Source organism: Oncorhynchus nerka, linkage group LG23 (assembly GCF_034236695.1).
Source record: "Oncorhynchus nerka isolate Pitt River linkage group LG23, Oner_Uvic_2.0, whole genome shotgun sequence".
NCBI lineage: Eukaryota > Metazoa > Chordata > Actinopteri > Salmoniformes > Salmonidae > Oncorhynchus > Oncorhynchus nerka.
In genome coordinates this window covers 44,815,622-44,841,707 of record NC_088418.1, presented here as the reverse complement: position 1 = coordinate 44,841,707, position 26,086 = coordinate 44,815,622, and the positions used below count along the sequence as shown (strand labels likewise).

Here is a 26,086-nt window from a genome sequence, read left to right as displayed (position 1 = left end):
AACACAATTTGGCTGTTAAAGTATCCTTGAACACCCTTCAGATTTGCTGTGGTGAGTGTTAGCAGTATTTGACATGAACTATTATTGACTGATTTCAATAGTCTAGAAAAAAAAATGTAATCTGCTAAAACCTTACACAGCACATTTTTGCCACACATGCAAGAAGAAGGTAAGGGTTATTGTTAAGGGTACTGGATAGCGCTGACCACTTTTTCATCTCACGCTGTTAATCAGTCACAGATGGATGAAGTAATCAGAGACCACATACCCAGAGAGAGAGGGGAAAAGTACACCACAACGACCAATAGTGTTTATCAATAGTATAATATAGGGGCTAAAACTGATTGTGTGCCATATTGGTAACATATTATTGAAAATAGAATGCTTGAAAATCGGAACACTCCACTTTTAGCCACAACGGGGCGACAATCGCCATTGCATTTCTGTGACGCTCTGAATTGAACTCGATCGCCCCTGCGTGGAGAAAAGTAGAACTACTAGCACTGACAATCTGTTGCTGGTGTTCTGCTTCCGCCTTCTCATCCGCAAATGAGAGAGGCACCAACAATGTCCAGCTACTCCAGAGTAATTCATCATGCCACCAGTATATTATGCAGCAACAAGGGTTCCCTGCCCCTCCAGCAATTGCACAGGAAAGTATTCCAGCGTGTTGAAATAACTGAGGACGACTTTTGGTACATCGTGAAGAAGTGTTCTCGGTTTGTTGCGGTGCGGAACCGAGAGAGGACGGACGAATGGGGAACTGACTGTGTGATTGTCGCCAAAACGTCGCTGCGACTGTGTAAAAATTACACAAAACAAGATTGCAGAGATTGCCAGGAGCTTCACCTTTGCAAATATTTTGTTTATGGAAACTGTAGATTTGGGAAAGGCAGGTAAGAGAAACCTCGACCGTGGTGAGTAGTTTTTGCTAGGTTGAAGGGGAGGGGAGTGGCTAGCTAGCAGCAGCATAGCATATATGAGATAGCCATCACGCCCCCTTTTATTCTGTATTGATCAATCTGGACAAATAACACCTGCATCCTCTAGTCTAGTCCACTAATGTATGTAAAACGTGTGTTAGCACATTTATTAATATCATCAGGTATATTATAAATACAACATATTGCCATATGATGCAGAATTGCCTATTTGCTTAGATTCCTTGATTTGGAACCAGGCATATCATGATCATGAGTTTTCAGTAGCCTACACAAAAACAAAATGATGCTTGATGTCTTTATGGTACACTCCTGTCTGTTTACCTACTCTACTCCGGTCTGTGTGTGTGTGTGTGTGCTGTTCTCTCTCTGTAGGAAGCAGTGTAAGTTCTCCCATGACGTGCGTTCAGAGCATAACTACACGCTCCTGAGGGAGTGCACTCTGCATGAGCTGCACGAGGATGACCTGTTCCTGTTACTGCTGCAGAATGATCCCACCCTGCTGCCGGAGGTAACACATACACACATACACCAACAGATTGCAGCCCAAATAAATGCTTCACAGAAACACACACGCACACAAAATACAGCACAGGCCGCTCCACTACAGACTAGAGCCCCACTACACACCTGGATGGAGCCTTTACCAGGGCCTGGCGGTCTCCATTAAGAAATGAGCCCAGGTCCAATCCCTAGCACCTCTCCCTAAGCCCTTGTAGACTTTCATATACCCTTTCTCCCTTAGATGAATACAGTAGAAAGGCAATGCTGTGTCTCATGCTCTCTTTGTGTGTGAATTTGTCTTGCTCCTTTAAGTAAAATGTGGGACGTTTCTGCATTACAGGTTTCTGCCCTCAGGGAGTGTAGCAGTGTTCTGAGTGCTCTTTGTGTACGAGCTCATGGGTAGAAGGCGTAGACCTCTATTTTTCTCTCTCACTCTTTTTATCTCTCTCTCATTCTATCTCCCCAAAGAGGGAAGGACAGGTGTAGTTTACATCCTGGCATTCCAGAGAAGGGAATTCTGGACAAGTCTATAGGCAGGTTCAGTGCCAGTGAGAAGTGAATCCTGCACACTGATTGGACGATACCGCTCCGAACTAGATGCACCCGTAATCTGATTGGACAACTATACGGAGACAAACAAGTTTCTCAAAAAGAAAAAGGAAAAAACGCGTGTTCAGTTTTCCGAGAGTAATGTTGGCTCATCCAGTCTAAACATCACAAGTAAATCGATGAAAAGGTTGAAAAGACAAAATAAAAAAACACTACGAATACCATCACGTCCAGCCTAAAGCCCAGTGTGGGTGAAGAGTGATCTGAGATGAAGACAAGCCACCTTGAACCTGTGGGACTTCTTGTGTAAAAAAAAAAAAAAAAAAAAAATGAACAAAAAAAAGAGCAAACAAAGAATGTTATATTTTTTTTAAAGAATAAAAAAAATGGAAATATAAAAACTTACGCTGTTGATGTGGGTTTGTCCCCAGGAAGTATTCGTTACCCAGAGAGGTAAAGTAGAACTTCTTGGTGTGTGAGGTTAGATCATTTTTTGGCCGGTGACCATGTAAGCCTTCTAAAGGCAACTGCTTGACCCAGCCCCTCTGGTTGGCTATGTGTGACTGCATTTCCACGATGATTGTCTCTGACGTTGTTGCCGTGTGTTCCTGACGTCAGGTGTGCTCTCACTACAACAAGGGCTCCGGGCCCCACGGCGCATGTACCTTCAGGGACAGCTGCACCAAGGTGCACATGTGCATGCACTTTGTGCATGACGACTGCATGTTCGGGCCCAAGTGCAAGAGGCAGCATGTCATCGACCAGCATGGCCGCCGCATGCTGGAGGAGAGGGGCCTTAGCGGTGACATCATCAACGACCTTCCCTTCGTCTACCAGAACCTCCACCGCCTCAACACACCCACTACACCCTACACTGCTAAAGGTACGTAAATCCCTCACCTGGAGTGTGTGTGTGTGTTCTTTTGGCTTGATCTACAGTATATGTGCATAATCCCTCTGTATATGTGTGTTTCAGAGCGTGTAGGTGAGCTGGTCTCCAGTCCTGTGGTCAAGAAAGAGGACAGGAAGGAGATTTGTCTGCATTTCATACGCAAGAACTGTAGATTCCAGGGTGAGCTCTCTTCTCCTTGATGTGAAATATTTCTTTATTTTTGCCTGTTCAAATTGTATTTGTCACATGCGCCGAATACAACAGGCTACCTAGAAACTTGTTTGCCTACCTCCCTAGGCTATGAAACTATGAAATAACACATGGAATCATGTTGTAATCAAAAAAAGTGTTAAAGGAATCAAAATATATTTTTATATTTGAGATTCTTCAAAGTAGCCACCCTTTGTCTTGATGACAGTTTTGCACACTCTTGGCATTCTCTCAACCAGCTTCATGAGGTAGTCAACTGGAATGCATTTCAATTAACAGGTGTGCCTTGTTAATTTGTGGAATTTATTTTCTTCTTAACGTGTTTGAGCCAATCAGATGTGTTGCGATAAGGTAGGGGTGGTATACAGAAGATAGCCTTATTTTGTAAGAGACCAAGTCCATATTATGTCAAGAACGGCTCAAAAATGCAAAGAGAAACAGAAAATGCCATGAAGCGCTATGATGAAACTGGCTCTCATGAGGACTGCCACAGGAAAGGAATACCCAGAGTTAACTCTGCTGCAGAGGATAAGTTCAGTAGAGTTAACTGCACCGCAGATTGCAGCCTAAATAAATGCTTCACTGAGTTCAAGTAACAGTCATAACTCAACATCAACTGTTCAGAGGAGACTGAGTGAATCTGGCCTTCATGGTCAAATTGCTACAAAGAAACCGCTACTAAAGGACACTAAGAAGAGACATGAAACGTGAGCAATGGACATTAGACCGGTGGAAATCTGTCCTTTGGTCTGATGAGTCCAAATGAGATTTTTAGTTCCAGCTGCCTTGTCTTTGTGAGACAGAGTAGGTGAACGGATTATCTCCACATGTGTGGTTCCCACCGTGAAGCATAGAGCAGGTGGTGTGATGGTATGGGGGTGCTTTGCTGGTGACACTGTTGGTGAATTATTTACACACTTAACCAGCATGGCTACCACATCGTTCTGCAGCGATACGCTATCCCATCTGGTTCGCGCTTAGGGGGACTATCATTTGTTTTTCAACAGGACAATGACTCAATAACACCTCCAGGCTGTGTAAAGGCTATTTGACCAAGAAGGAGAGTGATGGAGTGCTGCATCAGATGACCTGGCCTCCACAATCACCCAACCTCAACCCAATTGAGATGGTTTGGGATGAGTTGGACCGTAGAGTGAAGGAAAAGCAGCCAACAAGTGCTCAGCATATGTGGGAACTCCTTCAAGACTGTTGGAAAAGCATTCATCATGAAGCTGGTTGAGAGAATGCCGAGAGTGTGCAAAGGGTGGCTACTTTGAACAATCTAAAATATATTTTGATTTGTTTAACACTTGGCTACTACATGATTCCATATGTGTTATTTCCTAGTTTTGTGGTCTTCATTATTATTCTACAATGTAGAAAATAGTACAAAATAAATAAAGAAGAACCCTTGAATGAGTAGGTGTGTCCAAACGTTTGACTTGTACTGTAGGGAGGGATAAAGTGACTGCATAGATACTTAACAGTGAGTAGCAGCAGTGTAAAAACAAAGGGGGGGGGGGGGTTCAATGTAAATAGTCTGTGTGGCCGTTTGATTAATTGTTCACAGTCTTATAGCTTCGGTGTAGAAGCTGTTAAGGAGCCTTTTGGACCTAGACTTGGCGCTCCCCTTTTGGTATATTTTCTATGCTTTTGGTATGTTTGGTTGTGGTTCTTTCATGCTTGTTTGTGTAATGTGTTTGTGTGCCCAGACCAGTGTATCCGTGTGCATTTTAACTTGCCCTATAAGTGGGAGGTGTTTGATGGGAACGGCTGGATACGCCTGCATCACACTGAGGACATCGAGAGAGCCTTCTGTGACCCCCGGAACACACACAGGTCAGGGTTCACCACTGCCCACTAAAGTTGAAAGTGGACTCTTCCGCACCTTTCAAACCAAGACATTTTCCCTCCAACTTTAGCATCCTGCTAACTTTTATTTCCGCGAACCAACCTAGTCATGATTGCGGTAAAATTCTGCCTACGGCTCAGTATGAAATGTCGCCGTAATGCACTATGCTCTTAAAGGGAAATTCCACCCAAAACACCTGTATTTTTTTTATTTTGAAAGTCCTATATCTTAACTTGATTGCTGACATGCAAAACAATTTGGGACTACATCAACAATTGACTAATGAAACAAATACCAAAGATAGTTTTTGGGAGTTTTTCTTTAAGCTCTTGATGGTAGCTCGGCAGCGCCCTTACTACTCTCCTCCTAGCTGTTCCAAACTTTGCGAGGCATGTCTCTTCACCATGCCCAGCACATGAACTGTTTTCTTAACCACACCTGGAAATAGTCATGAATAATTACTTTGGGAATAAATATCACTGAATGATGAACATATTGGAATAAAGTAGGCTGACTCAATCGAATGCATCAAATGGTTGTTTACTGAAACTCCGGAAGTCATCATTGTTATAATACATTTGAATTGTAGCCTTACCTGTGTGTGATCAACTATTTTAGCACCGTTTTGCGCTGCTTTGAGGTCAAGCGTGGGGCCTCTTGATAATTCAATCAATGCCAGAGTGTTATTTTCACTGACTCTCCATTTGGATGTTTGTTAGGCTACAATTAGGCTGTGGAAATGTTAGCGATGTTGAGGTGAGTGATGCTCATGATCGTCTTGTCTAGTTGGCTCATGTATAGACACTGATCAGAACATTTTGGCAGTATGTTATGTGGATTATTTTGCTCTTCAATTGCAGTCGTTTAGTAGCCTAGTCCTATCTGACCAAAAGATTGGGACTTGTCTTAATCAATGTGATTTTCTTTCTTTCTGTAGGATGTATTTGGTTAATTCTCTGTCTGGGAAAATAAGTAGAGGTGGCATAGCTCATCTATTTGTTCGCTCATCTATCACTGATAGAAACATTTAGCATGCAATAATGTAGCCTTAATCAAATATAGGCCTAACTACAAAAGCCTGCAGAAGTTGTGAAATATGAACACGAGACATGCTTTTTAAAATGTAGATTGCTACTTTTTTCAGTCGGTTTTATGATAAAGATTCTCTCAATCTAAGACCCTGCTCCCTAACAAAGCGGAGTGAGGGTAGGAAAGTGATGAAACGTGGATTTAAACAAATACATTTAAAACGCATGGGTTTACCTTGGGCTCTGTTTCAAAATAAAACTTTTTTATATGACAGCGGTTCCACACTTTGCCGTGACGCAAGTTGTGTGGGAAAAATATTCTTTGTATTTTATACGTTCGTCCCCTACTATAAAATACACTGGACAAAAATGTGACCGAAAACCTCGATTCGGTCTTATGTAGCAAAATTTAAAATGGCGTTTTTTTTTTTTTTTTTTACATTGGATAAAAGTAGAGACTCGGAGCCACAAAATGGTAAATCGTACAATGCAGTGGAGGAACAATGGGGAAAGTACTTCTGTTTCGAAAGTTGATAAACTTGTAACCTCACTTTTGAGAAAATGTCCCTTGAATGTTTTGGTACGCCTTTTTCTTTGTCTATTGTTCACACCCTCTTAAGCCATAGCCTCACCCATCTCTTTTTAATGATTCACATGTGAGGCCATGTGCTGAACAGGGTGAGTAAGCAGTGTAGTAAACAACCAAAGATGAAGACTAAAAGTGGTGAAAGTAGTGGCCTACAATAAAGAAAAACTCCAGGTGAAATACACTTTATTTAGTCCTTGGCCTATATCCTAATCTGACTTTGGTGCAGGTCATGTTGTTCTTCACATTACCGTCTCTGGCAAACACACACTATATCAAATAAAAGCAAAGTATATTTGTCACAGGCACAGGATATAGAAGGTGTAAACGGTACAGTGAAATGGTTATCAAAAATCATGTATAAATATTTTATAATTATTAGATGATGCTTACCCAGACAGACACACTTGTCTAAATTGATGGGTCATGTGAAACAAATGCTATAACCACATGCCAGCCACATCTGCCTAATTGGATTGGTCACTATTGTCTAGACATGTTCATGAAATACAATAAATAGATGGTTGTAATGACTCCCAGACACACCTGGCTAACTTGCTGGGTCATGTAATCTGGCAAAGTGGAGTCCTTTTGTTTAGACATGTAGCAACAAATGAACCATAATCTCAACCCATACCGCTAGCATTACAAACTGATTGTCATAGCTAGCCACCATGCATGAAATGCTGTAGTATGAACCTGCAGGTAGCTAAAGCTTACCAACTAGGTTCAATGTTAGCTAGCTAACATTAGGCTACAACTAGCAATGCAAATGGTTTTCTGAGATACTAGTAATATTACTACACAGATCATACTTGTAACATTAGCTAGCTAGCGAGCCAGCAAGCTACTGTTCCCTAGCTAGCTAACAGTACGCTTTAACTTGCAATGAAAACGACTTTCTGACAAAATTTGAAATGTACAGTATAATATCTAAAAATGAAGCTAGATTCTTACCCGTATACATGGATAGCACTTCACGGCAGACTGGAACCCCTTTTTACTCTGTTACAACTTGTTTGGCCCCCGTTGTGTCAAGTCACTCCAGTTCACACTGACCGTGTGCAGAAAGTCGTCCGTCACAACTTTTCCCTCTTATCTTTGTCGATAGCGCCTGCTAAATTGGTTAACTTGTATGCTCTCGTTGACTGGCCCTCGCTTCATATTCGTCGCCAAACCCACTGGCTCCAGGTCATCTATAAGTCTTTGCTAGGTAAAGCCCCACCTTTATCTCAGCTCACTAGTCACCATAGCAGTACCCACCCGAAGCACGCGCTCCAGGGTGGGTACTGGTCACTGGTCACTTCCAAACCAAGTCCTTCTTTGTCTGCCTTTCCTTCCAGTTCTCTGCTGCCAATGACTGGAACAAATTGCAAAAAACACTGAAGCTGGAGACTCATATCTACCTCACTAACTTTAAGTACCAGCTGTCAGAGCAGCTCACAGATCACGGCACCTGTACATAGCCCATCTGTAGCCCATCTGTAAATAGCCCATCTGTAAATAGCCCATCCTGTGTTTTTTTTTGCTCCTTTGCACCCCAGTATCTCTACTTGCACATTCATCTTTTGCACATCTATCACTCCAGTGTTTAATTGCTAAATTGTAATTAATTTGTCACTATGGCCTATTTATTGCCTACCTCCCTTATCTTACCTCATTTGCACACACTGTATATAGACTTTTTCTCTATTGTGTTATTGATTGTATGTTTTTTTTGTAACTCTGTGGTGTTGTATGTGCCGCACTGCTTTGCTTTATCTTGGCCAGACACAGTTGTAAATGAGAACTTGTTCTCAACTAGCCTGCCTGGTTAAATAAAGGTGAAATAAAAATAAAATACATTCAGGGCACTGTTTTCGAGAGCAGTAGCAACACTTTTGCAGTTCTCCATTGATAACGTTATATCTTTCAAAAAAGCTGCAGGAACAAGGATCATTTACACATACTGAGCAGCTCACGTTATAGACATAAGCATGCGAAATCGAAAACTGTGATTATTTTTTTAAATTATTGAACCGAAACCGAACTTACCACAAAAAGCACTAATCGCTAAGCACTAGTAGTATCCTAAACCTATCGATGTTCCATTTAGCTGGGTGAATGGAATATGAATGACAGTCATCCAATATGGTGTAATAGAAATAAAAGCCCTGCTCATGAAGTAAAAAACGTCCTCCCTCATCTTAAACGGCATCGACCACCACTGACGTCCCCCCATATCGGACCACATGCACTCTCTCTCCTTAACTTGCCGGCATGTGCACGCGAGATATAAAAGGCTTATCCAAGCGAGAATGTGGTAGAAATAGAACGGTATGAACTGGGTTCTAATAAAATGAGCATATTTTTTTTTACAGGCAACGGTATGTAAGTCTGACTGTAAAATTAAAACAATCCATGAATGTCTCTCTCTCTCTCTCTCTCTCTTTCAGTCCGGGCTCTCGGCCAGTAGACTTCCTAACGATGACACAGGAGTCAGACCCCGTGCGGCGCCTGTCCACGGTTTCCTCGGTAACAAAGCCGGCTCACTACATCCTGACCACTGAGTGGCTGTGGTACTACAAGGGCGACCACGAGAACTGGATTGAGTTTGGAAGACCCGTGAGTCTGGAGGGAGAAGGGGAGGCAATTGAGTTCTGTGGTGGTTGTTTTGTGGTTTGAGATATGGTTGTGAGGATTCAGTGATGTTAAGTTGTATTGGTGCCGTTATGGTTTAAGAGCATTCATTATTGATAAGGGCCCAGATTCAATGCAAGGCGCTCTATAGAGCAGCACATTACTCTCGAGTTTTAATTTAGCATGAGCTGACATGCACAGCGTTTACCGTGAATGCTGTCTCCACGAATGTCGGGGAAATCACCATTAAAGGGCGCATTGTCGGCAGTCCAGTGTGCTGCTCTATAAAACGCCTCGGATTGAATCCTAAAATATGTGCTGGTGTTGCGGTCAGGACGATAAACAGCGTACGACATCCCTCTCGTCCCGGGAGCTGGAAGAAGCGTACCTGGCAGACAGGTCTGCTGAGGTCACCATTATGAAAGGTCACCGCAACTACTACCTCAGTTTTCAAGGTAAAAGCCCTTGTTTACACCCCCAACATGTGCCTGCACTGAAATAGCTGTGTAAGAAATGAACCTGATCAATGTGTTTTATATCAAAAACGTACAGGGACCAGGACGAGGAGTCATTCATCTTTGACCTCTCCCTTCCTCCTTTTTTTTATTGTACTCTTCCTTTCTCTATCCTACCCTCATTTCCTCTGCCCCTCTCCTCATCAACTTGTCCTCCACTTTCAAACCTTCCTGCAGACATGTACCAGCGGAACCCCAAACACAACACCAAGAGGAGGGTGCGTCGCCGACCACGCTTCATCTCCATCATGGAAGTGGAGAACAAGACTGCACCGTAGAGAGAGAGAAGGGAGAGAGAGAAAATAAAGAGGAGGAATAAATGGGCAGATCAGTAGCTCTCTGAATGAATGGAGTACATTTTACTCTGGATCTGGTGAGTGGGGATAAATTGGACTGGCTGACAGTCACCCCAATACAACACAGTATGTAAATCACTCAATACCACAGGGACGACTACCAGGTACAGCCAGGAAGAGCCAGCGATGGGAAGTCCGTGTGTTGATCATTTCAAATAATGTTAGTGATATAATATGCATTTTGTTTGCAATCATTTTTTGGGGGGTTCATTGGGAAACCTGGAGCCCTCAACTGAAGTCTGTTTTTACGTTTCCTGGAAGCAAGTAATCAATATCTAGGTACAACTCATCTTTTATGTACAAACTGACTGTAGACAAATGAGGAAGTAAGTTTTTTTTTTGTGTATATTTTAACATGTAGAATATCAAGTTATGATTTAATCGCGGTCTGTAGTATATAACTCTATTTCCTAGCATGCATCTCTATATTTGTGTGAAGATGTGATAATAAACTATAGACTGGTCTGCCATGTTTATTTGTGGAATAGTTTTGTCTATTTTATGTTATTAAAGACCATACTCAAACTATCATTTGCATGTATCCCCATGTTTATCATAATTAATGACACAGAAACCTTATTTTGAAGATCATTTGGCCCTAATATTCTACATGAAATCCATATAGATCCATGATTCACAAGGGCCTATGCCTTGCACCAAGCAGAACAAGTTAACCGGTATTTTGAGTGCTATTCTCCAAGCCAATGACCAAGTATGTTGGCACACGCATTTGAGGAATGCTGGGGTGTTGCAGAGAACGCTCTGCTGCAAAACCATCTAAGCGATGCGCGCCTCCCAATAATAAACCGAATTATAGCGTGCTCATGATTTGTGTGTGGAATCGAGTGTCATTTTCGGGTATTATGGACAAAATTAGAGGCGTTATGATATATTCCTATTTGAGGCAGACACTATGATACTGAGACGTGTCCAGAATCTCAGGTTTTCCAATAATGAGCGTGTGACGTTTCACCGCGAGATGAACACGGCGCGGCTTACGTTCAAGTGCTCGGCCGCGAACAGATTCAGTCATTACTGGCGACATTGGGAGTTATTTATCTAACGGAAAAAACGGGTTTTCAGTTTCTGCATTTGGCAATATAGTAATTGTGTTCGTTCTCTCCTTGCCGGGGAGCGCGTGGCTGCATGGGCCTGGGAGAGGCGTGACGCGCCTATACCGCATCTCCTGGATGGCAGGTAGGCTCCATCACATCGCTGTGAAAAAATAGGCTATGGAAAGAAAGAAATGCGCCGAATGCTATAGGCTAACTGTGTGTTTGAGATATTTTGATTAGGCTTTTTTCTTTTCTTTCAGTTACACTTAGGTTGGTTTAACATTATCAGCCGATTGTCAGCATTCAGTCTAAAAAAGGCTTCCAAATTTGAGCTATTAACAGCTCGCCCTTTTTATCACTGAAATGTATCAATTTGTCTATTGCTGCGAACGTGTAGGCATACTGTGGGAAACTGTAAGAATGTCCGTTAGACGAGGTAGCCTAATGATGAAGATAGGATAATACGTTTGGAATTGTCATGTCCGACAGTATTATAGGTTAATTATGATACAACTAAATCCGTTGGTTATCTCAAATAGACCTAATAAATAGAGGAACTGCACGGTGGCCGTCGGATGTGTGAGATGCATGATGTTTGTTGGCAGCCGTGGCCTAGTAGAAGCCTCCCAATAATGGGGTCAGCCAGCTATCAAATGTGTCAGGACACTGGTAAGGCGTCTGTTGCTTTAGTAGCCTAGTTAAAAATAGGCATTAACCCATTCAATGTATCTATACAATGAAGATATTGGTATTATTAGGCCTTTATCTCAATAGATTTGTATTATTAGATATTTGCATATAGGGTCGCCTGAAAGCATGCAGTGATGATGCTATTGAGGAGAGATGGCATCGCACGTGTGTGATGTGACAACTAGCGTGCCATGAAGATTCTGATGAGCGCGTGTTCGAGGATGTGCCCCGGAGTCTCACAGGGCCTGCGCACTAATTGCGCGCGCCTGCTGGTAGCATCGTTGCTGGTGTCCATGACGATGTCAAGCTCACCTGTTGCAGGTACGTGACATTTGTCTTACCCTCATAGTCATGGATGGCTGATATCTTTGAGTCAGAATGATAAGAACTACTGTTCACACCTGGTTTCATCAAGGTACACTGAGACAGGGCCAGTTTTTGACTTTCATTTGACTTTCCCAGTATTTGACTTGCCATTGACTTTTGGAGCTGGCCTTGGTGCTGAATGCACCAACTTCCATATTCACCGCCATCTTGTCACCTAGTGTCTTTCCATCCTTTTAACTCTGTCCATTCATCCTCCTCCATCTCTGTGACTCGGTTATGTCGTCGGGGACAGATGGACAGTGGATGCCTACACACACAGTCATCCCTCAGTCTGTCCCACTCACCGGCCTTGAGGCATCACACACACACACACGGCGCATACAAGCACCCCCTCAAAGTCAAAATATATCCTGACTTAAAATAAAGAAATCTGTGGGCGGCTGTGTGACAGGGGCAGACGGACTACTGCCCGGTGATGAAGGACGTTTAGCACTGCTGATTGGATCATTGTCATCACAGCCATGTGGATCGAACGTAGGGTGCTGCATGCTATTCTTAGAAACTCAAGTCTTTTCTCTCACCCATCTTCATTCCTGCGGTCTCGTTCTCTTTCTTTCTCCTCTCTCTCTCTCGATTACTCTTCCCCTCTCTAATTCTGTTTCTCTGTATTCTTTTTCTGCTCTCTCCATCACTAACTCCCTCTCTGTATCAATGTAATGCGTGCGTGCGATTTGATCCTGCTGTTGGCTGGGACGCCTCTGAGCTGTGTGCCATGTCTGCAGCATACCAATGAGCTTGCCGCCACACAGCACGTGATGCTGCCGCAATGCACGGCAGAGCCTAGTCAAGGCTAGGAGGAGGAGGCAGGGTCCTCGCCATAATGTAACTTACTATACTGCTGTGTGTGTGTGTGTGTGTGTGTGTGTGTGTGTGTGTGTGTGTGTGTGTGTGTGTGTGTGTGGGAGAGGGAGGGGATGGAGGAGCAGGGAGAGCTAGGAGATTGTTCATTTATTCTGTTTGAGTCAAGGTAACCATCCCAGAGTGATTATCATACATCTGTACTGTGATAAATCTGTATTGCGATACAGTATATTGTGCATAAAATCATGATAAATGCACTGTGGCACTGGGTGTTTTTCAATGCCTGTGTGTGCGTGTAAGACTCCTCAGTGTCCTGTTGAGTGACGATTGTGTGCGCAGGGCCGACCCTCCAAATAAGCGACAGTCGGGGTCTCAACTTAGTGCTGAGAGTTAGAATGATAGAATACACAAGGTGGCATTTTGAAATTTGGTACTGCATCAGCAGTTTTCCTCTTATGTCAGTCACTCAATTATCACGTGTCGGCTAACATTTTAGCCAGCTATCTAAAAATTGTATGTAGTAATCATGCAGGGCACGTGCCCAGGGGCCTTGACCTCCAGGGGGCCCCCATTGATGTGTTAGTCACTCACCCAGATATTGTATTAACATGGCTTAAGTCATATGGCAAAATATGTGGAATTGCTGGAAATTGGCATTAAAACAGAAAATATTCACCTTTTAGCAAAATGTGTATAAATTGCAGGAAATTGGATTTTAAAACTGCAAAATTTCTCTCTGCCCCATGACAAAATGTGTAAAATTGCAGTATGAGCCAAGACGGGGAGACACAGATGTTTTGCCCATGAGATAGAAGTCACACAAGCAAATCTCGCTTAGGGCCCCTAAAAGGCTAGGGTCGACTCTCTGTGTGTGTGTGTGTGTGTGAGAGAGAGAGAGAGAGCTCAGTGCTGGCCTCTATCCTCTGCTCATTGTATTCTCTAGATGGAGCTCAGCTTTAACTAGGTCTCTCAGCCACCCGCAGGGATTCTGCTCAGTCTGCTGTGTTCATACATGAATTTTAACCATACACACATGTACACGGCCCGGTGAAAAACTAGCGTCCTGTCCAGGGTGTGTACTTGTACATCAAGCTGCCTCGCGCTACAGAAACAGGAGAGGCTCCTGCACTATGGGCCATTCTGGCCTGGACAGTCACACGTGTTGTGACGGTAGTTTATCTCTCCACAGGCGGTGTGGACTCCAACGGAACGACAGCAAAACGGTCCTCATCGCGGTCGTCATCGTCACCCTCTTCCAGATGGCCAGGCGCCACCCCACCCAAAGACACTAGTCCCCATGGTAACACTGATGCTGCCTCAGTGGACGATGAAGCTCAGGGCATACATCTCCTCCTGAGACCCCCGGACCTGCTGTCCCCCAGCCACCCCCCTCCTCTGCCCCCCACAGCCAGCCCACCCTCACCCCGCCCCCGCCCTGGGAACACGCCCCCTCCCTAGAGGAGGCCTGGGGGTCTGGTGACTACCTGGAAACGCTCTCCTTCATGGGCCCAGAGGGGGAGGAACTGGCCCTGGCCACACCCTTACCCAGTCACACCTACGACCCTGACGACGGGGCCTCCTATGACACCTCCTTCCCCTCCCGCCCAACCTCCCCTGTCCTCCAGCCTCCTCCGACCCTATACGTCCCCCACCTCCCCCCTCCGGGAGGGTCTCCCCTTCACTCACCCTGCCCAGCCTGAGGGATACCCTCACTGGGATGAAGAAGACTATGACCTGGGGGACATTTTTCCTCTGGAGCCCACGGAGCTGCTGCTGCCAGATATGAACAGTCTGGAGTACTACACCAATCTGCTGGCCAGAGAGAGAGACGAGGAGAGGGAACGGGAGAGAGAGAGAGAAGAGGAGAGGGAATGGGAGAGAGACAGGGACCGGGAGCGAGAACGGGAGAGCGAAAGGGAGAGGGATCGAGATGGAGAAAGAGACAGAGATAGAGAAATTGTCATCCCACCCCCAAAGACCACCCCCAAACTTGGCATCACACCCACCACTACCACAAAAACACACATACACACTCAGCCCCCATCCCCCTCCCCTAGCACAGGGCCCCCTCCTGCCCGGGACCACAAGCACCCTCTTGTCCCCTCAGCAGGTCCCACCCCTCCCCTGACCCTCTCACCCACTCTCTGGGAGGGTCAGGGTACCTCCACCCCTGGAGTTAGACCCACCTCCAGAGTACCTCCTCAGCCTCCTGTTCCGCGGCCCAGAGTCCCCCCAGCTACCCCTGGCAGACACCCTCCACTGCCCCCATCTAACACCACCAGCCTGGCTCGCCCCCCCATGCTGCGACCTCCAGGGAGGGAACCCATAAAACCACCACCACCACCACCACCTGTGACCGAGATTCCCAGCAACCGACCGACGACCACTACCAAGGCAACCACTGTTACCACGACAACCCCTGGTACCCTGGCGAGCATCACCCGGACTCCCCCAGCCCCTCCAGGACGCCAGTATCTGTGTAACGTCACCAAGCCTGACATGTACCTGGTCAGAGTGGGTAAGACAACACCAGTAGAACTCAAAGTAGACTAGAGATGGAAGTACTTATGAGAGGCAATTGTATGCCAATATTGTAGATGGGGATGCATTGCACTGTTCTGGCCTGTCAATTGTGTTGTGCTGGGATCTCATGGTCACCTGTTTTAAAGGGAGCACATCCCTTGGTTAACATATAGCTTAGGAGTGTGTTTTCAGGGAATGCATTGGCAATAGTTGAATGCAGGTTGTTGGAGGTTAAACCTGTCTCTTCCTAGTCCTGCCAAAGTCTGGCTCCACTGTGGGCTTTGGCCAGGTCAGGGACATCTTGAAGAGGGAATTCAACCGCTCAGTGGAGTTGCAGGTAGGCCTACTATCAATACTCACTGGGGAAGCTTTGGGGAAAGAGCATGATTGTAATCATGAGATGCATTGCAGGAATGTGCAAATTTGCCTTTCACAAATGTCTTGAAAGCCAATCATGCCTGGCTTCCTTCTCCACTCTCTCCCTCTGCTCTCTTCTCCCTCCCAACCTCCTCTCCTCCACTCTCTCCCTCTGCTCTCTTCTCTTCTCCCCCCCCCCCCCTCTCTCCTTCTGCCAGTTCCTGAGAACTCCGTCTAGCCTTGCGTTCCGTGTTGTGGCGGGACCTCTGATCTTCACCGCCATGTCTGTCGTCAACGCTCTGCGCCAATCAACACGAAGCTCCTCCTTGTTCCCCACTGTCTCACCTCTCTACGGCATACCTGATCACAAGTACCAGATACACTCTGGTAGGAACCTCTCTCTCCTCTCTCTCTCTCTCGCGCGCTCTCTTGCTCTCACTCTCTCTCTCACTCTCACTCTCACACACACATATATATATATATATGAATCAATCCTGCTATAGGACTCATTGCGACCAGCAGGTCAAACGAACAACTAAAATGAACAGGTCACTCAGAAGTGAAAGAGATTGGGTGAGTCGTTCATTTACATCATTCGTTTGACCTGCTGGTCGCAATGAGCCCTATAGCAGGATTGATACAGGCTCCTCCGGCTCAGAGGCTCCAGAGACATGGTGGTCAGACCACTTGTCTGTCATATATTGGCACATGGGAGTAGATCATGATGCAGGCAGCATAGAGAAGAAAAATACATGTTCAGAACTGATCATTGATCTCCTGAATGAAATGAATGTTGTGATGACACAGCTTAGTAGAACCAAAACAAAAAAAATTTTTGGGGGGGGGGGGGGGCGCAGTTTGAACGATACTGTGCTCATCGCCCTCATGGCAGTCAAGCAATGCATTCCCCCAGGAGTCGTATGCCTAGCAATCTACAAATTAGACATAGTTTAAATCAAACTTTTACAAGTCTGTCACAAAATGCAGCTCCAATAAGCTATGGTGAACTAGAGGCTTGTAGAATCATGACTTTAATTTTCAGTTCATCGTTGGCTGGTGGGCGGTCCTGCATGCTCTGGGCATTACTAACTCAAATGAACTGAATTACTCGAAAGATTTGTTCTTTTGACTGAACGAGTCAAAGTTCTGAGCCGAACTTCCCATCATTAGTGTGTGTGTGTGTGTGTGCGTTTTAGTGCTGCATTGGACAATGTGTGTGTACTGTCAGTGTGATAATCTATAATGTGTGTGTTTTCTAGTGCTGCAGTTTGTGCCCGGTCACGTGGATGTGCGTGTGTGTAACTTCAGTGAGCGAGTGGAGAGAGGACTGCTGATGGCCTACACAGAGACACGCAGACGTGCACATGAATTTGGCAACGTTACTGTACAGGTAAGAGTCGTAGCCGTGAATGTGTGTGTACTAGCCATTTACTTGGGCAGGTTCAGCGGAGCTGAGGAAAGAGATTCAGATCAATCAAAAAGTTTGTCAATCTGTAAGGTGTGTGTGTGTGTGTGTGTTTACCTCCAGCTTCTGAACATCACCATGGGTCAGGCCAAGCCGCAGGGTGACCAGAAGGTTCCGGTGGACATCACGTTTGCGTTGCGTGATGGGCGGGGCTACCTGTTGGGGTCAGAGGTCAGCGGTCACCTGAGACACCTAAGCACGGTGGAGTTCAGCTTCTACCTGGGCTTCCCCGCGCTGCAGATCGCTGAACGTAAGTCTCACACACACCACACACACACATCTCATCTACCCCTCACTGACACTACACGCACACCCCATCTATACACCAGTTACTATCCCACACATGCATGTGCACGCACTTATACACTCTCACACCTGGGTGCCGTTTATAGCATCCTGACCATATGCATGTACTGTACTCCCACACATACCCATTCTAAATGAGTTGCGTGCCCCACGGACATCAGTGAAGTAACCTGATGTCCTGTGTTTGTCTCTCCAGCCTTCCACTACCCCGAGCTGAACGTTTCTCACCATCTACGCTCCTCCTGGGTCCGCACCGGTACGAATGTGGAGAGAATTACCGCGCTAGAGCTGCATGCATGTGTTCCAGTCACGACGGCCGTTTTTGAGAAGTGCATTAGTGTTGAGTGTGTGTATTGCAGTGTTACTGGGTGTCCAGGAGCAGACGGTGACGGAGCGGAGCTTCAAGGCTCGTCTGGAGCGCCGTCTGGCCCTGCTGCTGGAGGAGGGGCTAGGGGAGGGGAGTCAACGACCCCGCTGGAAAAGATCCACGGCCGTGGGCAACAATAGCTTACAGGTACTCAACACACTTATCCACTCTCGCACCCACTACGGGTGCTGTTTGTAGCATCCTTACCACATGCACATGCTGTACTCCCCCCACACACTACACACACACACACACACACTCTGACTCCACGGCGTTATCTCCAGGTGGTGCGTGTGTCGAGGCTGGCAGGTTCAGGGCGTTCTCTGGAAGTGGTGTATTTCGTGGAGGGACCAGAGGGGGAGAGAGTCCCTGCTGATGCCACCGCTGCCACCCTCAACCGCCTGGAGCTGCAACGGGCTGCCATCGTACTGGGGCACCGCGTCCAGAGACCCCTTGCCCAGCGTGAGTCTATGCATGCGAGCGTGCGTGTGCGAGTGTGTGTCCGCGCACCAGCGGGTGGCCGCATGTGCACTTGTGTATGTGGGATTTCGATAAGTAGCATCCAGTGATTCGCAATTGTATGCCCATGCAGGTTGGCTGCACTCATTTCCTAATGTACAGTAGCATATTGCTTAAATAAAAGTGTAAGCTGATTGTATATGTACATACTGTACTTGTCTTCTGTAGCTGTGGAGACCCTGACGGTGCCCCCGTCTGAGACTCAGAGCAGCAGTGTCTGGCTGATTGTGGGGGTGGTGGTGCCTGTCCTGCTGGCTATCTTCATCATCATCATCCTCTACTGGAAACTGTGTGGCTCGGAGAAGCTGGAGTTCCAGCCTGACGCCATCAACACCATCCAGCAGAGACAGAAGGTTAGGGGCAGGGGTGAAGGGTTAGGGGTCGAGGGTCAACCTAGATGAGGGACTGGATTTGTTATCTGACCGGAATTACATCAAAATAAGAAGGGCATAAGGCTGTAGTCATGCATACATACAGGTCTTGATGTGCTTGGATCTCTACTTGTTCCACCCTTTTCTCTCTCCCCATCTCTCTTTCTCCCCTCTTTCTGTCTCCCTTTCTATACCCCCCCCACCTCTCTCTCCAGCTGCAGGCTTCCAGTGTGAAAGGGTTTGACTTCGCCAAGCTCCACCTGGGGCAGCACAGTAAGGATGACATCATGGTGATCCAGGAGCCTGGTGCCCTCCCTGTGCCCATCAAAGAGTCCACCCCCTCTGAGGGAGGGGATCTCAACACTCCCAAATCCAAGGGCTCCTCCACCAAGGCTGCCCGCGCTAACCGCCGTAGGGGGAGGTTGGTAAACACATCCACACGCAGGGATACATCCACACTAATCCACAACCCCACACTAACCGCTGTTTTTCTCTGATTGGCCAGACTGTCCCCGTCAGATGGCGACTCGTTAGGTAGCGACCAATCGAGTGGCAGGGAGTCTGCAGAGGAGACCACCAGACATGTGGGCACGCCCCACGAGGGGAAACCGCACCGAAACAAAACGCCCAAGAATGGCAAGAGACACGGCCATTTCTCTTTACCCTGAGGCCTTATTCAGAACATTCTGATAGAAATGTACCATAATAGAACAAACTGGATTCTTTGTCAGGTAGATTACAATGAGGAATCAGGTCATCTCTACATGTATACTATTCTATCTACAATGCCCATGCTGAAACACAGAGGAGAATAAGTGGTAGAGGGAGAAATAGTGTGAATATTTGTGTGTGTGAATGTGCGTGTACGTACGTGCGTGTGTCCTAGAGAGAGCTATGCGCTGAATCAGCAGGAGAACAACTGATTAAAGGAGATACATCAGAGAGAAAAAGAGAGGGAGGGCGAGAAAGAGGTAGGGAGAGGGGAAGCACGCAGGATGGAGAGCGAGTGGAGGAGGGGGAGGAAGCAGAAACAGAGGGGAGGAAAAAGCTTGCAATGTGAACATGTCCTGAATCGCTCTCCCTGATCACCAAGTGATAATGCTTCCTGCCCCCTCCCTCTCTCTCTGTCTCTCACTCTGTGTGTCTCTCTCTCTCTCTCTTGTGTCTCTCTCTCTCTCTCTGGCCTCCTTTCTTTTTGTTCTGGCCTGGATCATAGGGAGGAATAAGATGGGAACGTCCTCGCTTCATGTTGAGTGGTTCAGTAAAGCTGCAGCTTGCCAGGAAGAACCCAGTTTAGTGCTACAATATTACTACAGTTTACCTTACTCTCTTTCTCCCTCTCTCCTCTCCCTCTCTCCCCCTCCTCTCCCTCTCTCCCCCTCCTCTCCCTCTCTCCTCTCCCTCTCTCCTCTCCCTCTCTCCCTCTCTCCCCTCCCCTCTCTCCCTCTCTCCCCTCTCCCCTCCCCTCCCCTCTCTCCCCTCCCCTCCCCCTCTCTCCTCTCTCCTCTCCCTCTTTCCCCTCTCTCCCCTCCCCTCTCTCCTCTCTCCTCTCCCTCTTTCCCGCTCCCCAGTCCCTCCCGCAGGCAGTGGTCCAGATGAGCTGCTCTCCTCTTCCTCCATCTTTGACCACGTGGACCGTCTGTCCCGAGGCTCGTCTGACGGCAGGGGTCGCCAGGCCAACAAGGTCCAGCTGATTGCCATGCAGCCCCGGCCCAGCCCACCACAACGCTCACACAGCCCCACCATCACAGAGAGGGTCAGCGCAGAGGTGAGAATACACACTATTACACACACACACACACACACACACCTTAAAACTCCTTAACACCTTGGTGTGTGCGTTTATCTAGGTGGCTCTGAGACATAAGTCTGAGATTGAGCACCACAGGAACAAGCTGCGTCAGCGGGCTAAGAGGCGGGGCCAGTGTGAGTTCCCCTCTATGGATGACATCCTGGATGCCTTCGGGCAGGCGCAGGAGGAGGCGGGGCAGGGAGGGTGTCCCCAGCGCCTCTACAGCTCAGCCCATGACCACATGGACAGCATCCTGCACCCCGACCACCCCTCGCCCCCCACCCCAGGGGAATCCAGGAAGAGGTGAGATGGTCGTACATACTCAAACTCTTCGTCTTTCCTCCATGGTCAACTTGTTTCATAACTACCTCCCACTAGCATCAGGTGGTTTTCATTCTTTGTATCAAGATTCTCCTTTTCGTTCTTCTGCATCGACCTCTCGATAGAAGATATTTGCATCCCTTGAACACGGTTTCCCTGTAGATGCCAATGAATAGTCACGCTGAATATGTGTGACCGATCTGTATTAGTGTCTGTGACTGAATTAGATGGTTCTGTGTGACTCCGTTGTATGAATGTGTCTGTGACTAATCTGTGCCGATGTCTTTCCCTGCCCTGCCAGGGGGAGGCGCTCTCCTCGGGGCCGGCGGAGGCAGCAGGGGAATGGCAGTCTGCCAGACACAGACAGACTGACGGACAGAGACCGCCTGCTCACAGACAACAGCGCCACCTACAGGAAATACCCTGGACTCAACAATGTGGCCTACATGGTGAGACACACATACTATGCGCATACTGTGTGTGTGTAGGTGCGCATAGTATGTGTGTCTCACCATGTAGGCCACACACACACCATATACATGCTCACTCATACTTCCTCCTCTTCTCTCTCCTCCAGTCCGACCCAGACCTACCTCCAGACCACGGCAGCCCCTCCCCTAACGACGAGGTGTTTGACCACGCCCCTCCCCCGCCCCCCTATGTGCCCCCCCAGCCGTCCATCGAGGAGGCGCGGCAACAGATGCACTCCCTATTGGATGATGCCTTCGCCCTGGTGTCGCCCTCCTCCCAGGGCAGCGTCAGTGTCGGGGTCACGCAGGTCAGCCCCGCCCTGCCAAGCCCCTCTCCCTCCCCACAGACACACCCATCACGCCAGTGGGGCTCCTACCCCGCAGCCCCCACACACAGCCCCTTCTCTGCGGTAAGAGTGTGTGTTTGTGTGTACTCCCAGGGTCTCTTCTGTGAAGTATGAATCGTGCTGTCTCTCTCAACCTCTCAGCTTCTCTCTCTCCCTCTACTACTTTGCATCTACATGTTTCTCCTCTCTCTCTCTCTATATATATATGTTCTCTCCCCTCTTCCTGTCCAGAGGTATGCAGAGTTGGGGATGTCTCCCTCGTCAATACAAGGCCTGTCGCAGAGGTGAGACAGATGTTACCATACTACCCAAGCTGAAGTACATTCGGTGAATGTCAGCATTTCTAAAATCTGGTGTATGTGTGTGTTTCAGGCAGGGCCTGGGTTCAGGGGCCTATGTTACTGAAGAGGAGCAGTTGCAGGATTCTGTCTACGCCAACAGGGGGCAGTATGAAGAGCCCCCCTCCTCCTCCAGACCTCGGCCTGTTGGGGGAAGCACAGGTAAAGGCACCATGTGTGTGTGTGTTAATTGGGATTAATGTGTGTAGCTAATGATTACTTACATATGGTGTGTTTGTGTTCTCAGGTGCTCAGCTGCATCACCTGACTCAGGTGGGCTTGTCGAGCCGGATCAGTGCGTACCCTGGGGTGGGCCGCAGCGTCTCTGGGCCAACAGGCTCCAGCTGGAACCAGCAGCCTTTAGACCAGGACCTCTCCAGACCCGGAGCCAGCAGGGAGACTGTGAGTCCAGACTACATGATGACCAACAGGGACAGCATGAGACTGTATTGGGCGGACCATATGTCAGAGATGAAGAGAAACATTTGTTTTCCAGAGGAGTCATCTAGTTTACAGAGAAGTAATTTGATCTCTCTCGCTCTTACCCCTGTCTCGGATCTATCTCCCTCTCTTTAGGTGCTGTCGTTCCCTGAGTTCTCCTCCTCCGGTGTGTTTCAGATGCCCAGCTCCTCTCTGGGAGACCATTCTGTCTCCCCAATGCTCCTGGCCCCTCCCACTCCAGAGTTCCCCCTAGACGAGTCCTCCCCCTCAGCCCAAAGCTCCGCCTCCCTCATCAAGGCCATCAGGGAGGAGCTACGACGGCTCGCCCAGAAACAGGTTGCTGTGGCCAGCAGTTACTCCTAGACCAGTGTGAGCCCCTACCCCATAACTGGTCAAAACTGCTGACTCTAAACTGGTCGGAACCAGTTTGAACTACTCATCCTAAGCAAGTATGGATTGACCGGAATCACTACCCCAAACTAGTTTGAAACAGTCAGAACCACTTTCTCTAAACTGGTGTAAAGAGGCTCATACTACTATTCATAAGTTGGTCTGAACAAGACTGAACCAGTCTGCAACAGATACGATTTCCTTACAACAATAACATCACGGTTCTTTACAGGGTTCTTCTCTCTGTAAAGGTTCCTCGTTCAACAGCACAGTGTTTCCACTGGACAGGAGGATCGAGTTTGTTTTCTTCAGTTCCATAGAAATGCTTCCTTGAGAGGGTCCGTCTCTACCCTTCCTGACCTCCTGTATGTGGTGCTAAACCTCAGCCTCATGTCTCCTGTCATTAAGTTAACCACGCATTGCCTTCAACACACATTCATCATCAGCCATGTTGGTGAGGTCTTCTCCATTCATCAGCCATATTGGTGAGGTCTTCTCCATTCATCAGCCATATTGGTGAGGTCTTGCACTGTAGAGAGATTTGGAGTATAGTATACTTTGGGCACGGGGGACTTGAATATACAGATGAAAAAAGTATATGAAAATATTAGTAGATATAAAAATCCCAAAAGAGCACAATATGAATGAATAAGGGTGACCAATGGAGTATTGAAATTGTATTTATTTTTTATTGCTCTGAAAGTATACTTGATTTAAATCCTTTATTTTGTTCAAAAGAAGATGAAAAAAGACCAATACTGTTTGGATGTTCTATGGCTGTATTCTCCCTGTGTTTGCGCTCACTGTTGCCGTGGAGCTGATCATAACGTTGTTTATCGCAGTGGAGACGTCGCTTAGCATAGTCGCTCCCTGCCCGTGTGTTCATGTGTTGACGGCACAAAAATGAAGAAGGAAAAACCATGGATTTGCAGATATAATGTGAATATATATATATATTTCCGGGGTGATGATTGACTCTGTCAAATTGTGATAGTGTTTCTCTTGTGAAATTCAAGATTGGAATAGGAATGATTGTATACAATGGTATGAACATCGACAAAACGTGTTGCAAATGTGATTTTGAATTTGGGGATTTTGATGGGGTGGTTTATAGCGAGTGAAAAACACTATGTCTAATTTCCCCCAAATGGCTTCCTTTCTTCATCTCCTTTCCTTGGTCAGCTCTTATCCAAATGGATGTAAAGGTGAACCTCTTGAAGGAGGTGGATCTAGGAAACAATGCTATTTAGGACAAATCGACATATACTATACTGTAGTAGTTGGTGGGTTTGGTGATGGTTATTAAGTGCTCTTTGTCTCCATCTGCTGGTGGTATGGCTGCATGGCTGGCTTCCATCTCTGCTTCAGGCTGTTTTCTCTGTGGTCTTATTGGGTTTGGTCAATGGTCAGTAATGTGTGGGTTTGTGCAGGCGAGAGAAGGTTTGCCCATACAGCTCTAGCTATCTACAGCATGTTGACTACGTTTGAGGCTTCGGCTAGCTAGCTATTAGTGATGTGACAGTTAATTGTTGTCTTCTCTCAGGCATGCTGCTAAAATAAGAACTTTTTTTTAAAACAAAAGTTCAACTGAAGAGTTGTAACACAAGTAAAGAGTGAGAAGTGCCATCCGAACATGATCCATCCAAGCACATAACACATCATAATAATCAAGCATTAGAAAATATACAGTATGTTGGTGTTATTCTCTTGTTTTGCCTTTTCTAATAATATTTTTGAACCTAAATGAAAATTGATAACAATAAATATAGTATATAAAAGAAAATAAATATTAGCTGAAAATATGTCAAACTATTTTATCTGTGATTGCTCAATTATATGGACAGCCTTCCAACACATCATCTTCCCTGTGGACCAATCCTGATTCAGAACTCTTCATCTGCTGGGACTTATAACCTTCCTGATTGGACCTAGTACATGTCAATAAGGCTGTGGGATTATACGGAGAGTGGAGTCACAGATGTGTGTGCGCGCGGACGACAAACCGATTCACCTGGTGCTACTAAGTAACTTACAATAACAGACCCCTCTCTCCCTCTGTACAGGGGGTTGGAGTGTGTTGATGTCTCCTCAGTCTCACACAGCCTATACCGACATGGGGAGCACAGACACACACTGATGTTGATTGATATTCCTATCTAAAAAGATAGGATTCTCTTGTCACTTCAAGCTCTGGACTTTGAGTAGCTGCGGGCGTCTCATGAAGGTTTCATAGATCTGTGTTTTCTAGATCTGCGTTTCATAGTTCTGTGTTTTCTAGATCTGTGATTCTCTGTGTGTGTCTCCAGAGTGTCGGAGCAGGTGTGTTGTTGGCCCTGATATCATATGCCTATACTCTGTCCCCAGAGGGTATGTGTTTTGTTTACCTTTGAGACTGGGGCGGGCTCATCTATAGGCCACACCGTGGGGCGTGTCTTTGTAGTAGACGCTCGGGTGTATTAAATGTCAGACCAGGGTGGGGTTCCTGCCCGACTAGATTCACAGACACTGCATTGCGTCAACCAATGGTCGCATGCCACGTCATCGACTGCTCAGTCAAAAATCACATGTTGTGGTTAACTGGTATGTTAAACACCTATCCAGCTGTTGTGAGGTCTGGCATGTGTCTGCAATGTTGTCGGGCAGGACCACCAATACCTGTTTTTACAGCTCTCTCACCTTCCCACTCTTCGTACCTCTCTCCTGAGCTGCATCCCCGTGGTGTATTGAGTCTGAATGATGTGTAAATCAAACATTAAAGAAATGTGTTTAAACTCAGCCTTTTCTGTCTTCATCTTTTTTTTCTCTACAAACGTGTAAAAAAAATGATAGTATTTTAGTTGCTGGTACCTTTTTGTTGTTGTCGAGATTGGCTAAGGCTTACAGGTGAGTGCAGCTGTGGAACAGAAGTATTTTTGTTTAGTTGTGCACCTCCTTCCCAATTCTGATAACTGATACCTAACCCTTCTGTCCCTTCCAACACACACACACACACACACAGAGGGGGGAGAAACAACAGGATAAACCTGACTGAATAATGCCTCAACTATTGTCAACCCATAATCTGCAACCCAACCTCTCTCCTGTAGCTTTGCTC

The 26,086-nt window shown here is 46.7% G+C and overlaps 2 protein-coding genes across 2 annotated transcripts; both read left to right on the top strand.

Moving 5' to 3' along the window:
- Positions 1–509: 509 nt before the first annotated feature.
- parp12b (poly (ADP-ribose) polymerase family, member 12b) lies at positions 510–10,580 on the top strand. The gene is made up of 8 exons (XM_029630111.2): positions 510–896; positions 1,317–1,452; positions 2,613–2,877; positions 2,971–3,066; positions 4,809–4,935; positions 8,998–9,166; positions 9,516–9,636; positions 9,874–10,580. Exons 1-8 carry the CDS (start codon positions 550–552, stop codon positions 9,972–9,974), a joined length of 1,362 nt encoding a protein of 453 aa, XP_029485971.1. The 5' UTR covers positions 510–549; the 3' UTR covers positions 9,975–10,580.
- Positions 10,581–11,899: 1,319 nt separating this feature from the next.
- si:dkeyp-27e10.3 (UPF0606 protein KIAA1549) lies at positions 11,900–25,744 on the top strand. The gene is given in 22 exon segments (XM_065008148.1): positions 11,900–12,118; positions 14,175–14,381; positions 14,384–14,594; positions 14,596–15,503; positions 15,760–15,845; positions 16,084–16,252; positions 17,125–17,255; positions 17,394–17,580; positions 17,833–17,892; positions 17,996–18,150; positions 18,288–18,465; positions 18,691–18,875; positions 19,109–19,314; positions 19,399–19,541; positions 20,465–20,661; positions 20,744–20,988; positions 21,308–21,455; positions 21,584–21,886; positions 22,055–22,107; positions 22,196–22,323; positions 22,409–22,563; positions 22,738–25,744. Coding segments are annotated over 22 exon segments (4,413 nt in total). The 5' UTR covers positions 11,900–11,988; the 3' UTR covers positions 22,966–25,744.
- Positions 25,745–26,086: the final 342 nt, after the last annotated feature.